Source organism: Leptonotus elevatus, chromosome 5 (assembly GCF_054856555.1).
Source record: "Leptonotus elevatus isolate MCC_2025b chromosome 5, RoL_Lele_1.0, whole genome shotgun sequence".
Lineage (NCBI taxonomy): Eukaryota > Metazoa > Chordata > Actinopteri > Syngnathiformes > Syngnathidae > Leptonotus > Leptonotus elevatus.
In genome coordinates this window covers 25,237,406-25,254,912 of record NC_141243.1, presented here as the reverse complement: position 1 = coordinate 25,254,912, position 17,507 = coordinate 25,237,406, and the positions used below count along the sequence as shown (strand labels likewise).

The 17,507-nt window shown below is 38.5% G+C and overlaps 1 protein-coding gene across 4 annotated transcripts in view; it reads left to right on the top strand.

Moving 5' to 3' along the window:
- unc5db (unc-5 netrin receptor Db) overlaps nt 1-17,507 on the top strand; it is a 302,793-nt gene that overhangs the window by 210,104 nt on the left and 75,182 nt on the right. For all 4 annotated transcript variants that reach the window (XM_086076348.1, XM_086076346.1, XM_086076347.1 and 1 more), the window contains one exon: nt 9,635-9,994. In XM_086076348.1, the coding sequence (XP_085932474.1) occupies nt 9,635-9,994 (360 nt within the window). The remainder of the gene's footprint in view (nt 1-9,634; nt 9,995-17,507) is intronic.

Here is a 17,507-nt window from a genome sequence, read left to right as displayed (position 1 = left end):
AGAAGTGTCTGGAATTGAAAATGTTCTGACCATTTTGATTAAGGTAAGTGTCATTGTAAGATGGTAAAAATGCTTTTACCATAATGCGATCGTCATATATGTGAGGCGCTAGCCGTGGCTAGCTCTGGGTGAAAATAGATCTGGTGGTCAACATGTTCAATTTTGAGATCTCTCCAAATACCCTCCTTAAGGTCTCTTATTTTCCTTTCCCAGCAGCCCAAAAGTTGAAGTTGTTGTTCAAGTGTACGAAAAATAAGTAATGAATGTTGTTTTTGTTGTAACATGCTAGTAGCTAGCGTGATCGGGGAACTGGCTTGGTTTAAAAATGACCCGAGATTCTGCAAGGAGTGTTGAGCTATACGTCTTGCTTACACAAGTAACGTTAGAGGAAGCTGGGGCTGACATTCATCAATAACAAAAGAACATTCGGTGTAAACACAGTTGAAACACAGCTGAGTCCGCTGGAAAGTTGACCCACGATGAGGGGCGGACTCGCGATCCCATGACGTCAGTGAATACTATCTAAAGGTAACAATAGCACAGTGATGTACCTGAATATTCTTCTTCTGAAGTGCACCCTGACATGAGACAGCTGCTCCAAAGCCAAAGAAAGCATCATCATCATCAAAGACCTCTGTTGCATAGCCTCGCTCATGATTGATGGCATTTATCTGCATTGAGCAGTGTGCTGTGTAAGCCTCCCTCAATCTGCTTTGGATTCATACTTCCATAACAGTGAAATAACCCGTTTTTACATATCTGTTCCCGTTATTGTGTAATGGGAGGTAATCAATTTCAGAGAGATGCATGCCCCATGCCAAACTGTCCCACACAGACCACACATTCGGTTGAGAGGCAACCAATCTCTTCCATTGGATTGCACTGGGACAAACTATTGATGGATAAATGTGTGGCATTTGAGACAGTTAACATCAGCTGTATTTTTGTTGCGGACAGCAATAAAGCATGTGAGAGAAGCGACTGCTGATGTCCCATCAAGCACTGCGACAGACATTTGTGTTACTTTACCTGACATTCTTGACTCGATTACACCTGGAGTGTTCCGCTTGTTTTAGAAGATGTTTTACCTCTTATCCAAACAGGCTTGCACATAGTGTTGCTGTAGTAACCCAACTATGACTATGTTTACAATCATGCAGTCAATATTCAGGTTAAGGGCAAAATTCAAGTTTCTGAAACATTTGAGATAATGTGTGAGCGACAGAGGTACTCTCGTATACATATCCCAAACGAAACCGCAACGTCATTAAATAGACATTATTTACACTTTTAACTCATTCAAACCCAAAAATGTGTAAATGTGTTTTTTATACTTTGTTTTTTCACTCCCAAAAACGTATTTATATGTTTTCAGTGGGTTTTTTTTTTATTCAAGAGCAAACAGAAGGATTTGATGCAGCTTCAGACATGAAGAGGTAGCTTAAAGCAATTTTGTTATTACAAAAGACGGCCAGCAGATGGCAGCAGAGTATACGAGATCAGCCAGGGCCATGTTGCAACAAGCTCTTTTTGCCAAAATTATCAACAGGAATGTGAATAATGATGAAACTTAGCTATAATCTAATACTAATTGCTGCAAAACTGAAACAGATACAAATATACTTTTTTTTCCTGATGAAAGAAGAGATTCTAATCTTTCTTTTGGTAGGTTCCATGTTTTTTATAGCAATATTCTGTGGGCCTTGCAAAATCAGTCAAACTCCAGTAAAACAGCCGGGAGCGAAGGGGGTTGCTTCAGTGAAAATAGCTGTAAGTGAATGAGTTAACTTTCCAAGGTCAACATAAGACATTATATTCATGTCACTCACCATAACTAATAAAGTTGTCATTTCCTGCACGCTCCAAAAGTGTGCTGCTGTGCTGCGTCTGAGTTACTCCATGTTTGTTTACTTCTGCGTGTGTAGTTCCTGTGGGTTACACGCTAGACACACAGACTTGTATAGACACACACACGTATGTGTATATACGCACACAGTGATATTTTTGCTGTGGAGACAGAAAATAACGTGAAAAAAACACCACGGCGACATCAGTGTAGTCAAGTTAGGCTCGCTTAGTGAGTGGCAACATAAGAAGGCTGCCATGCATGCATGTATTTTCCTGTACTGTAGACCAAGATTCCTTGCAAGTAGAGCATGTCCAGAACACAAATGAACATTCCATTCAATTGAGATACCACGATATGCAAAGTGTTCAGTTTTGGAAAAGGAGTAACCCAGGGGGTTTATCCAATTTTATAAAAAATAGAGCATATTCAGTTTTTTGTGTATGTACACGGCCTTTCAAAACCCAAATATTATTAATGACTAGGGATGTAACGATATCCAAACATCGCAATACGATATCACGATATGAACCTCATGGTAGAATAATTATTACGATATTATGGGAAGGATGGCGATATAAAAAAATGTCACGATATTGTAAAAAAAAAGAGAGCTCATACTAAAAAAAAAGCACAATATTGTGCGTTTGTACATAACAGCAATGCACATAAACAACATTCAATCCCTAATATAACTTAATATTGTGACACTTACTTGCTAATGCACACACACATTGAGTTCCTCAACATATTGACTCGATTCACAAGAATTTGGATTTTAAACATAGAAGGGCCAAAACATGCCATTTGAAAATTAAACTGCACTGAAAAACTAACCACCAGAGGGTGCTAGAACTGTACAAATGTAAAACATTTTTAACAGATGTGCTGCTTTTAACTCTTTGACCGCCAAAAACGTTTAATAACGTTTAGTAAAATCCAAATGAGTGCCGCCAAAGACGTTAAAAGAGGTTCACTATGTTTTTTGGGGTTTTTTTTGGAAACGGGTGGAGGAAAGCCTTGGCCAGCTGTGCTGAAAGTATCAAGCAGATCGAGTTAGTATAATGACTATTTATGGGCATTAGATGGCAGTGATGACTCTCTTTGGACAAGATCGGATAGGAGTCAGTAGTAGAAGACGTGAGGCGGAGCTAGAGTGTTGAGGGGAGAATGGCTGAGGAAGCGAAAATGGCGACCAGTTGCAAGCAGCTCACGCTTGAGCATTTTTTTCAAAGACGAAAAGCATCGACCAATGCTAAAGAGCACATTGATGATGATGATGGTGACTCCGAGGTTGACGCCGAAGTTGGAAGCGTTGACGCGGCGGCTTCGATCACGTTGTAAAGCCTCACCGGCTAGCGATGCTAACAGCGGAAAACTTGGTGCACAACCGAGCACTTCTGCACAGGCGGACGTTCAATCGGACGATGAAGAGTACCGCGAGTCCAATGCATATTCATCGGAGGAGTGGGTACAGTCTGATCACGGAGAAGACACTGGTTCTGGACTACGATGCCACCATGAATGGAGTGGATAAGATGGATCAGAACATCTCTTACCACCCGGTATAGGAACTGAAGGACATGAGGAAGCCAGACGTAACACCAGGTCACCGTATCATGATCCTGAGAGTAGACTTGATGACAACATGGCCAAACACACACTGCAGTATATACCTGCTACTCCCCGGAAAAAAAGGCCGGCAAGAAAGTGTTGTAGGGTCTGCACGCGAAGGGGCAATCGCAGTGAAACTAATCTGTGGTGCAAATCCTGCTGCGTCCCCTTGCACGCAGGGGAGTTTTACACAATAAACCACACAAAAAGAAAAACTGTGTAGTTGAAACATCCACACAATTGTAAATAGTACCACAGTTGGACACATTTGTAAATAGTTTGCCAAATTGTTTTGTCAAATTGTTACACTGTTCCATAATACTGTATATCACCTAAGGCTACCAGAACAGTCCAGTTGTGATTGTCGATTCGGTCTCTTGCGAATTAAATGATGTGGATGAATGAGACTATTCAGAGGCATACTGTACCTGACACTTCTGGGTCAAAGCATGAGATAGGCATGCTGGAAATGGGCAATGCACTCTTACGCATGGAATCGCTAACATCTGAGGGGATAAGTGAGCTTAGTGTGGGAGGTGATGTGCGCCAGGTCCACATTCAGCAGGTCATCAATCCTATTTAAATAGGCCAGCTCCCCCCAGAGCCTGCCTGCTGTGCCCTCCACTGACCACAATCACTCCTTTCCATTTTCTACTCCATCAGCTAGGCCAAATGTGGCATGCTTCCACATTTTCTCTTATTAAAAGCCAAGTTTGCACTGGAGAATTATGTTAATGCATTTCCTAATAGCCTCTTTCTGCCATCAAAATGCACCTTGAATGCACCTGAAAAACAAAAAAAATCAAACAGCATTAATTAAGTGGAAACCAGGAGCTTTATTTAAAAGCAAAAATATTTTTGAACAGTCCCTAAATGCTTTCGGATGGCTCTTTGCTATCAGAGCAAATATAAGGCAGAGGGCTGAATGGGGCAAGAGGGGGCACCGCTCCCTCAAATAAATGTCTTGCCCCCTCAAATCAGAAGTTGAGCGACTGCAGAGAGGGAGCGGGCTAGGATAGACAAACTTGTTTACGTCACGTGACTGCGGTTGATTGTGAACGGTGAACAGACGGTGTTAGCAGGCTATGATTTCCAGACTTAATTAAATGAAGATGATGTATCAAAAGTACAACTGAAAGGAAGGCATCGGGTGGCCAGTTTAGAAAAAGAAAAGAAGAGAAACGGAAAAGGTAGACCGATTTCTATGAGGGCATGATGAGAGTGACAGTCGGCTTTCGGCTATTTATTAGCCTCTTGCTAATATGTTGCTCAGCCACAAAACTCGACATTTCTGACTGCCCCCTCAGATAAGACTGCTTACAACAGGCCCTGGTGCTGAATGAGTCTTTGGACCTAAACCTGTCTCTGCACATTATTTCTCCCTGTGAGTGATTTTTAATCAGAGGCTCAATTCCAAATCTATCCCTCAAGGTATTCAACCTGAGGTACATTTCATTTACTTCTCTCGTCCCACCACTGCCATTCCATTTTCGCTGCGCCGTTCTTAAAGATGCACACGCAAGCGATAATCAGATTGGTCTCCACTCGACCGGAGGGGAGAAATTCAGCTCTGATCGAATGTCAGCTACAGAGAGCTAATGTCCACTTGACTGCAGCTCTGGCAGGGAAGGTGGAATATGCCACTGCCAACATAGACTTCTTAGAAATTATACATGCATTGTTTAAGTTTGCATGAAGTGTCAGTTTTTTTAACAGAAATACAGAATAGGTTCTTCTGTATCGTAATGTCTCATTTTTGATATGCATTATATGGAAGTGTATTGCATTCACTTGAAAAAACAACAACTGTTTTTCTATTTTTTTTGGGTAGCTTTTTTCTTTTTTTTTCTTTTTTTTTAAACTTTTATGACATTATGAATTTTTTGTTATGACAGAAAAAATATGCAGTAAAACAGAAAAAAATCATCAGAAAAAAACAACAATTACACAAAAAAACAAAATAACAAAAATAATTAGTCAGAAAAACAGTTGTTTTTTTCCAAGTGAATGTAATACGCTTCCATAGCATTATACATGTATTATTCAAATTCTCTCAGGAAGTATTAGGGCTGAGTATTGATCCTTTTTTTGTGTAGGTGCGCGAGTATGTGCGTGAGTATGTGCATGTGTGAGTGTGGGTGTGCATGTGTGCGTGCATGTGAGTGTGTACTCATTAATTCACCGAAAACCTATTAAAAATCCCATACCGTTCACCTAAACCGAATACTTCAGAATCCAGCAAGAGTCGTGAGGTTGTCAGGAGACCCGAGGAAGGATCAAAGAAAAGAAAGGAAAGTGAAATCCAGCACCGACCAGACATCACTGCTGAGTATTGATTCTAATTTGCGGAATTGACTCGATTTCGATTCACAAGAGTTCAGTTACGTCAATTTTTCTTAAATATCAAGGACATGATAAAAACTGCACAAACATTAAATTCCAAATAAAATTTTGCGGAGGCAGTAACTTTTTAAATTATTTAGTTGATTAATGAAAGTAATACGTGTTACACAAACATTGACATCAGCAAGGATGAGATGAAAATATTTTCATAATTCTAATTCAATGATTATAAATATAAAAGATTCAGAATTTTCTTAAAGTACAATAATATTTCTTTCATAAATGTAAAAAAAATACTTTTAACCTCTTCAGATACGCATTTTTTCTGCTTGGCAATTAATTTATTTATTTTGTACTGATTTTGACTCTTTTCATAAGAACATGTTTTCATTTGTTATAGTGGACGCCAGGATAGTATTCACGTGAACAGTAAATTTCTAGAAAATAGTAAGATACACAAAAAGGCCTTCAAAATTAAATTTTCTTGTGAATTTATGGGGAAAATAGATATTAAATTAATCGATTCATGAGTTTATGAATCCATCAAGCTCTAAAAGGAAAATCGATTCAATATCGATTATTCGATTTTTTTCAAACCCTGCCCTAGAAAGCATGATAATGATGATCCTAGATCTCTGCAAATACTAAACTTGTACACTAAAAACAGCGTTTTTCCTGTATACAAAATTCAGAGGTGGCCACCTCCACCTTATTTGCTCACCACCTACAGCCTAAGTGACTAATAAAGAATGAATGCTTTAACATGATAATAGTTATATTCTTATTATTAAAAAAATTAATTATTATATGTTGCCTGTAAAAAATGAAAGCAAGTCAGTTGGATTTACAAAATAAATGCACGTCATGGCGCATGGTCAGGATTAGGGATGTTGGACCACTTTTTTCCCGACCGATACGCAACTCTTGAGTAGTCACCGCTACTGATACCAAATATCGATACCACTAGTAAATAAAATTCCCCACCCATAAATCACAGATGTTCTTAAAGAAATACCTATATATCCCAATATATGATATTTCCTTAAAGTTGCATGAAGTTAATGGCATCTTTGTATTGATGGAATTTCTTATTTCTTGTCCCTGATCGTAAAACGGCCGCGGTATTGGTTACCGCCGTGAGTACAGATACTTTAAAATAAGACTGGTATTGGCACCGATACCTGGTATCGGTAGTCACCAATCATAGTTAGGGTGATACCAACTCTGCCTCAATTTGAGCCAGGAAAAACCCTGTCAAAAGAAACACAGAAATAGCTTTATCTCAAGATTGAACATAAAAGAATAATCAACGATAATCAATTATCTACTAATAAAATACAAATTACTATTTAAAAAAAAATTCCAGTCTTTGAAGCAAAAAACACCTCAAAATCCCAAATCATCGATAATTGATGATTTTCATGAATATAAACCAACATTAGACTTGCCCGCCCTTACCCCTTGCGAGGCGACAGCTGTGCATCAAGGACTCAGTGACTTCACAGCTATTTTGGCAGGGGGCAGGGGGGGCAGCACATGTGTCTGAGTCTGCCAGATCGATGTGGTGCACTCGGCACCTTGCTTGGCAGCATGGTCACATCTAATGACCACAGATGAAGACCGCTCTGCAGGCTCTCAGGTGCACACCGGGAGCTCCCCTCATTTAAATAGCAGCCACCTCGACCCCTCCTGGCCTCCCGCTGTCTCCCCCCTGTCCTTCAGTAGGTCAGCCGGGTATCCAGAGGAACTGACTGCAGCAGATGGATTATGAAGATCAAGCTGTGTGTGCTAGGTAATTAAATCTTACACTTTAGCCATGGCTCAGAGCCCTGGACCTTCTGTCCGCGTTGTGTTCCTTTACCTCAGATTTGCTCATTGCCTGCTTGAACATTTGATTTCAATTGGTGCTCAAGATCGACTGCTAAACTGCAGAGGATCTTTGGAAGAGATTGGGATGTCAACATGATTTTTGGGGGTCAATATTGCAAGAGGGGATCCAGAAATGTTTACATAAAAATATGATTTGATGTCTCACAATATATTTGTTTCTTTATATTTTATGGTTTGGTGTAGCTTTTGCTAAAACAACAAATGTTGATCTTATTTGGTTTTATTTCGGACACTTCTGATTTGTGTTATCTCATCTGAGAGCTTTTTCAGTATTAATTATTGTGTAATACAATTTCCTCAAATATGTGTGTCAATACAGTGATGTGTTGTCATGGATCTGAAATAAAAGTTGGTTAGTTAATACTGTACATCACAGCCCTGCTTAGCAAGCTAAAGTAACCAAGTTAGTGTGAAAATATGCTCACTAGGAGCATTGAGCAGGAAAGGGATTAACTGAGAGCAGCATTTATTTATTTTTATTTATTTTTTTATTTTTTGGGGCGGAGTTCCGATTTGATTTGATTACATTTTAATAATAGATATGTGATGTATCTGAAATATGATTACCGGTACATATAGTGACTAGTGACGACTTCATTGGCTGTATATTAAAAAGCAAATTCAAAGTGCAACAATGCATCTTCAAGTCAGATTAATAGTAGGTTAAGCTAAAGTTAATATTGCAGTTTACACAAAATTAGAGCAATAATGATCTTCTGGTTGAACGTGCTACTTTTTACTGACATAATCAGGCAGAAACACTTCTCCATCAACTTTATTTTTTTTTTGCTGATAAACTGTGTAAACTGGTGTCAACTAATGCTGTCTACATGTCCTGGTCATTATTCTGACATTTGTTTGCGTGTCTATTGAAAGTAGGGGTGTGAATTGCCTAGTACCTGGCGATTCGATTCGTATCACGATTTATAGGTCACGATTCGATTCGATACAGATTAATCCCGATACAAATCTATAAATTGATTATTGCGATTATTATTATTATTTTTTACTCAAATTTAGAAAATACTAAGCAGTGAACTTGTACATGTACACTGTAAGATTTGTTTGAAAATGTATTGATTTATCTGAAAATTCAGGTTGCAGTCTGTTTCATGTTTGAACAGCACTGAAATAAAATATTAAGGCTTAATGTTCCATTAATATAACATTCTTCCATGCTTAATATGTGAATCCTAACCCTAAGTAAGACGTTTTGTTGAATATTCCCATAAAAAAATTGATGTTTAAAAATGTATTCGGCCACAAATTGAATCGATTCGAGAATTGCGCGCTGTAATATCGCGATATATTGCCGAATCGCTTTTTTCTAACACCCCTAATTGAAAGCTTGAATTTGGGGCAAAAAACGTTCTCATTACACAAGAAGTCAGTTACTACGTCAAAAAGTCAGTTGCTACGTCACTTGTGGACTGTGACGTAGTCCCTTTGCCACCCACCGGCTCAGTCTCGTACACACCTCCCTAAACGCTCATGTGGTTTCATGTCCTGATCTGCCACGATTTGTTTTGTTGTTGTGTTTCTGCTACCATACACCACCGGCATCACATCCACGGACAGCAATTGGAACAATGGTTTCTTTCTGAGGATATTCTCAACCAATAAACTGCCCTATACTGAAAAAGTTACTTGTTTATTCCCAGAGGTGGCAAATCCAGGTCCAGAAAGTAAAAACCCTGCCACAGTTTGGCTTTAGCCCCAAGTCCCTAGCTAGCTTTGCAGGTGGTTGTTTACCTGCTAGGGAGCTAGCTAGTTAGCACGTGGCACTAAAGCCAAACTGTGGCAGGGTTTTTACTTTTTGGACCTGATTATTGCCCCAAATACATTTCAACCCATTATGCAGTATTGTGTCTTGGCATTCACACAATTCAGTTTTCCCATGTTTAGCTGATTGGGTGCCTTTATCTATCTTAATCTTTGCAGGAAACCCACTGCTTCTCAACTCCTCTATTCCACCAGACTTAACTGTGGGGCGCACCTACAGCACTTCCCTGTGTTTCCAGGATGGTGCAGACAAAGAGCTTTTTGACCCCTTGCCAGACATAAAGGTGAAAGTGCAGAGCTCGTTTATGGTCTATGGTGTGGCGGAGCGGGCCGAGTTCCATGCCAAAGAACCTGTTGAGACCTTCCCACGGGACCTGGGCCGGGATTACTGCAGCTCAATAGACAGATGCAAAAAAGGTCTGCTCACCTTCAATGGACCTTTGAGCACCAGTAAAGCGCAACTGAGGACCACTGGTGTGTTTGGTCAACCTGGAGGACGCCTGGTGCTTCCGAACACTGGTAAGTAGATACAGATTTTTCACACACACACAAAAACACGATACCTGATTTTATGACATTGTGAAAACTTAACACTTATGTATAGTGCAGAGATTTCTAGAGATTGTTTTTTTAAAGGGAGGCGGTAACCAAAAATACATTGTAGATTTATATTCAGTGAATTTGTGAAGAGGTCTAAATGTTGTGGGAAGTGAAGAATGTTTGTAAGTGATGAAACCTGTTCAAATGGCCACCTCAATCTAAATCTTGAATTACTTTTCTTGAATGTAAACAGTACATCATGATTTGGATTATTCAGATCACCTTTAACACAAACATAACTGTTTAGCAGTGATCATTTGGAAAGAGCGTGCCCATCAGCTCCAACAAATAACTTAAAAAGAGGATTTGTGATCTGCTACACTAACCATGCCAGGACTGTAACTTGCCAGGTGTGAGAAACATTTGCCAGTTCTCTATAGCAAAATAGTAGGCTACATTCATCTGATGCAGAGGTGGGCAATCTCGGTCCTCGAGGGCCTGAGTCCTTCAGGTTTTGGAGGTTTCTCACTTCCAACACAAGCTAATTCCAATCAACAGGATCGTTATCAGGTTATGCAGAGCTTGCTGATGAGCTGATCATATATCAGCTGTGTTGGAGAAGGGCAACATGCAAAACCTGCAGGACTCCGCGGAGCTCTCGATGCCCACCTCTGATCTAATGTGAGAAATGTAAATGTAACTATTAAAGTTAATACTACTAAAAGGTGATTTGCCTAGAAGTAGTAAATACTATATAGCAGTAGTATACTGTATATAGGAATTAAGAGAGAGCTCTTTAACCTTCATACATATACAGTGCTCAGCATAAATGAGTACACCCCCTTCAAAAGATAAAACTTTAAATATGTCAATGAAGTCAAAAACAATTTCCAAAATGATGACCAGACTAAATTTATATAACATCTGTTTAATTTATAACATGAAAGTAAGGTTAATAATAAAAATTAGAGAACAATTTTTTTTAGTTTTACTCAAATTAGGGTGATGCAAAAATGAGTACACCCCACAGAACGTCTCTGGAGCAAAGCCAAAAAAGCCAAAATTTTAGACTAGAAACCTCTAGGTGAGTCTCATAATTCATTACACAGGTGTCAAGCAGACAGTTGACTATAAATGGGGTGTTACTTAAAGAAAACAGTTTCCCATTTCATGCTGTTAGCAATGGCACCAACTGGAAGAGAAATATCACAAGATCTATAATAGATCAATTGCTTTACTTATAAGTCAGAATACTGTAGCAAAAGTGGTACAAAAAGATGGAACTGCAACCATCTTACAGAGACGTCCAGGTTGTTCACGGATGTTAACAACTCAACAGCAGCGTCTTCTGATGAGAAGGGTGGAAGAAAATCAACATGTAAGTTCGCTGCAGTTATCTAAAGAAATAGAAAGCTAAACTGGGCTGACTATTTCCCGTGACACAATACGACGTGCACTGCAGAGGAATGGCATGCATGGGTGCCGTCCACAGAGGAAGCCTCTCCTAAAGCCCAGGCACAAAAACGCGCGCCTAGAGTTTGCCAGGGCGCATGCTAACAAAGATGAAGACTACTGGGACTCTGTACTCTGGAGTGATGAGACCAAGATAAAAGTTTTTTTAACTGATGGCTTCAAAACTGTATGGCGTGGTGAGGAATACAAGGAAAAATGCATAGTGCCTACAGTGAAACATGGTGGTGGCAGTGTCCTCGTAGGTTTGCATGAGTACTGCTGGTGTCGGGGAGCTGAATTTCATTAATGGCATCATGAATTCACAGCTGTATTGCTTAATACTGAAAGGAAAGATGCTGCCATCACTCCATGCCCTTGGTCGTCGTACACTTGATCAACATGATAATGATCCTAAGCACACATCTAAGTTGGATTTCTGAAGAAGAACCGGGTAAAAGTGATTCAGTGGCCAAGTATGTTTCCTGATCTGAACCCAATTGAACACCTATGGGGAATTCTAAAGAGTTGAGCATCAGTCTCTTAAATAGGCCATTCTTGAAGAATGGGAAAAGATTGATGCAACAAAATGTTGCCAGCTTGTTCATCCCATGCCTAGATGCTGTGCTGTGATTAAAAATCATGGAGGCCATACAAAGTACTAGATTTAGTCATTTTTGTTGAGGGGTGTACTCATTTTTGCATCACCCTTATTTGAGTAAAACTGACAAATGTGTAATCTAATTTATATTATTAACCTTACTTTCAGTTTATAAGTTAACCAGATGTATATTATACTTGGTCTTGTCAACATTTTGGAAATTGTTTTTGTATTCATTGAGATATTGTTTAGAATGTTACTTTTCAAAGGGGATGTACTCATTTACACTGAGCACTGTACATAATGACACAAAAAAAACTAATTAATTGGCCGGTTAAATAAAAAAAAATCTTACTAAAAACAATTGATGCAACATTAGTGGCAATATCGTGATATTAAAAGTGTCCCAATTTCATTGTCATCATGTCACGATATTAAAAGCAGCACATCCATTAAAAATGTGAGTGGTTAGTTTATTAGTGCAGTTTACTTTTAATTAGGAATGTTTAGGCCACTTTATCACTCATCGAAATCAGTCATACAATCAAATATTTTTCAACAATGCCGTCAAAAAACCCCAAACATTCCTTTTGGCCCGCTTTAGCCAAACACAACATTGTGAACTACATAGACCATGATGCTTTGTGCCGCTAAGCCAATAGGAACACATGTCAACTTCTCCGTCACTGCTGTTATTATGAATACAAACACGATATTGTCCTCTTTCCCCCAATATGAGCTTTTGTTAAATTAAATTAAATGTATTTATATATTTACAATATCGCGAGTTTTTACACATTATTGTGAGCTTTTTTTTATATCGCCAACCTCCCCACAATATTGTGATAATGATTATATCGTGAGGTTCATATTGTGATTTCTTTAATATCGTTACAACCCTACTAAGAACCACACTAACAGCAACATGCTTACTGATAGTTTGTGTCTTGATCTAGAAAGAAATCTCAAGATATATATCTATCTATATATCTATCTATATATACATATATATATATATATATATATAAAGGAAAGTTATAAAAATGAAACGGCATTTATGACATGACTTTAGAAGGCTGTTCATCCACTTTTTACGCAGGCAGTTTCCAGAAAAAAAGAAGAAGCTATTTATAAAATCTAGGTTCAATTTCACCTTTAGTATATCGCAGCTGATTGAATTTCTGACATATATTGATTGTAAAGGATTTTACATGGACTTAAAGTGCAGCTATCATGACATAAACAATTTGTCCAGTTGTTCAACATGCAGTGCTCTTTTGCGTTTTTTGTTTGAATCATTGACACGTGGGAAGAGCGTAGGTGAGATTAACTTTCCTCAATGGCCTTTCAAGCAGAGTGGTCTGAGTGGTGGCGTCACTAATGTCAAGTGTAGCACTCACTTAGCCTCCTGGCAGGACCACTCTTCCTTTAAATGACTAGCAAGTCGCATGAACCTGCAATAAACTGAAGCTTTTTGGGTACACCATTAATATAGACTCAATGTAGCTTGCACTCTTTTCATTTGTAAAGATAATTTTACTTTTATTTTATTTTCTTTTTTGTAAAATAACAAAAAATGCCATACGGGGAAACAGGTAGGACATCTTGCCTTAAAAGGAATGGCAACTGTAATGACAAGTTTGCTCTATATTATTGATTTGGTTTTACTAACATAACTATGAGATTCATTTTTCAAACATCATTTCCTGTTTAATACATTTTGTTGAAACTTTATTTGGACGTACGCCACCATTGTTATTTACGTCGCAAGGCATTCAGTACGTAGTGACGTGGAATGGCAGCAGGCTCTCTGCCGAGCAAAGTGAAACGCCTTGAAAGAAAGCAAGTTAAGCCCCGTAGTGTTCCTAAATAAACAACATGCGATCGGGAGGTGACCCTCCCCCACGCCGTGCTCTCGTCATTCACAAGTCACATTCAAGAGTTTTGATCGTCACTTTAACGTAACGGAGGCTTACCTTGTTTTCTTTATATATCACATCAGCGAGCGAGCTGTCATTTTACATCACTACGCACTGAATGCGTTGCAACCTAAATAACAATGGCGGCGTACATCCAAATAAAGTTTCTACAAAATGTATTAAACTGGAAATGATTTTTGAAAAATGTATCTCATAGTTATGTTAGTACCAACCAAATAAATAATATAAAGCAAACTTGTCATGACAGTCGGGGTTCCTTTTAAAGCCTTAAGAAACTGAAAATGAAAAATTATATAGGGTTGGTCTTGCCTTGGTGGCAATAACAGCCTCCACATTTCGTGAAAACTTTCCTCAAATACTTTTGAAAGTGTATGTTGGGAATTTGTTTGCCTCGTAAGCTACACAATTAAGATCTAAAGGCAACTGGACTACTGTAAGTGGTACAACCTCTGCAATTGTAATGCCCTTGCCAATGTTGGGGCGGATGTGCCGTCACCACGTTGACAGGCCATCATTTGACCCATTAGTTACTATTGAGTGATAAACCAGATCGCTTCCCTATGGATTTAAATCTGCCTTCTAGACTCGGATATGTATTTATCATTATTATTTATCTAACTGGAAATGATATAACCTGATCCGACAGACACGCTTCCGGCTTGCATACGACGGGAAATTACTTTGTGCGCGTACAACACCTCTGTCCTTCCATCAGTATTGACTGTGAAGAGTTGCGAGAATGACTCAGATTCGTCAAAAAATGCCAAATTGTATTAAAGGAGATGGCTAAGCCCAGGTGGCTTTCAATATGTCACGCTCTTAAAATAATCGCCTATGTCGTTTTTTTTTTCAAAAACTATTTTTTTGCCTAAATCATCTCCTCTATATGCAAATGATTATTTTTTTTGTGTTTTCTGAAACATATGAAAAAATGACATGGGCGATTATTTTAAGAAGGCATCAATATGGTGATGTCACGGCTTTGCTCCTTGCTGGCAAGTTTGGCCGCGAGCAATAGCTGTCATGGTGTCTCGACAAATACGTTCTGGTAGCTATTATAAGCTTGATTTAAAGTTAAAGTACAACCGATTATCACAACCACCTAAATGGGATGAAATTCGTTCTCCGCATTTGACCCATCATCTTAGGGAGCGGTGAGCAGCCGCAGGGGCCGCACTCGGGAATCATTTGGTGATCTAACCCCCCAATTCCAACCTTTTATGCTGAGTGACAAGAAGGGAGGCAAATGGGTCCCATTTTTACAGTGTTTGGTATGATTGAACCCACTAACTCCTAGTCTCAGGGCAGACACTCTAACACTAGGCCACTGAGCTGGTACAATACAACCTAAAACAACCAATGTAACAAAAAACCCGTTTGAATTAGGGGTGGGACGATACGGGTAAATCACGATTCGATACTGTGATGATATATGGCCCACAATAACAGTAATATCACGGTCTCTACGATACTCGATATATTGTCAGAAATGTTCTCAAAGACATAGCACGATATTCAGTATGTGTAGTAAACTTGACGACTATCCTTCGCCAATAGTGTCTAGACACCAGTTCTTCGCCACTGCTTCTGCCTACTTTACCACCATTTAGGGATTAGCGCCCCCACAAACTATTAAGATTAAGTACTGACGGTGACAGCAAAGGATTACAAAAGTCACGGTTCGGATTTGAGTCACAGATCAAATTTTTTTTTAGATCAGAAAACAAAACAAGATAATTGATTTATTTTATAAAACACTTTTGCCCATTAAATAATAATAATAATAAAAATCAACCCGAAATGTCCAATTTGGTCGCATAGGATTTAGGAACACAACTTAAAGTGCAATAAGAGACAGATGCATTCTTATTTGGCCCATATATAAAATAACAAGGTATTAATGGCTTAAAGTTGTTTTCCTAAAATCTAAATGTCAATATTTGACATTTTGAGTTGAATGGTTTTATTTATTGGAAAAAGTGTTTTATGAAAAAAAGACAAAGTTCTATTATCTTTTAAAAATATATATATATATATAATAATGAAAAAGACAAAGTGCAATGTAAGGCACATTCCCTTCCTTTAAACATGGAGAGTGAATTACAAAGTAGCGTAGGCCCAGGATATTGAAAAAGTAAAGAAAGAAAGCCAGGTAGGTGTCACTCATTGTTGCCAGCCCTTTTTTGCATTTCAGGGCCACCGTACCAGCCAGGCATTAATGCTAACATTAGATGCTAGCCACTAACGTCTGGCGGCGTGTAGCGTATGTATCATACAAGGACGGTGAAATTAACTAGTGGTCTCTTAGCATCCTGAATTAGCGATTTAATATACTTTCAGGATGGCATTGTGAAAATGTTGGTAGATAATATGTAATTTAAATAAAAACTTCGACATATAAGCCAACACGTCGAAAAACGTTGAGTATGTTTCCAGCTTCATTGACATGTCTGAATGATGGGGTAAATCCATCATGTGCGTTGCGCTGGTGTGCCGTCATAAAATACAGATACTGCCGTTAGTGTATTGATATATTCATTGCAACAGAGAGCACAACAATATATTGCAATATCGATTTTTTTCCCTACCCCTAGTTTGGATGCAGATTTTCTTAACTCATTCAAACCCATAATTTTTTTTCATAATGTGTCCTTCACTCCAAAAAACATATTTATATGTTGTTGTTTTTTTTAGCTATACAGAAGACTGATACAGCTTCTGGTCTGAAAAGGTCGCTTAAAGCAATAGTAGTTGTACAAAAAACGGCCAGCAGGTAGGAGCAGAGTATAAGAGATCAGCCAGGGCCATGTTGTGAAAAGCTAGTTTTCCAGTGTTTTCAACAAGTTTGTGATTAATGATGAAACTTAGCTATATTCTAATGCTAATTGCTGCAAAACGGAAACATATACAAATATATTTTTTTCCTGATGAAAGAAGAGACTCGTTACTTGTTAGTACTCACCGATACCACTGTATCGGGGCCTGTGCCGATATCAGTATCGGAACAACACTAGTTAGCGGCCGAGAACTTTAGCTCACTTTAGCTCTGCGCTGCAAAACAGAAACAGATAAATATACCCTGTAATCTTTCTTTTGGTGGGTTCCATGTTTTTATAGTAATAGAACACAATATTTTTTGAGCCTTCCAAAATCAGTCAAATCCAGTAAAACAGTCGGGAGCGAAGGGGTTTCTTTTATATATATATATATATATATATATATATATATATATATATATATATATATATATATATATATATATATATATATATATATATATATATACTTCTGAGCAACACAGGTACACTTTAAAAGGTGTATATTTTACTAATAAATTGTAGGGCAGGCGTCTCAAACTCACGGCCCGGGAGTCACTTGATGATATTTTGCAAAACCTGCCATGAAGAAAAAGGTTGGCGTTGAGAACAAAAAAATTCAAGAAAAACAGGAGACTGAATGGATTTTTTTGTCGAGCACAAGGGAACCCCGGCTTATCTTGGAA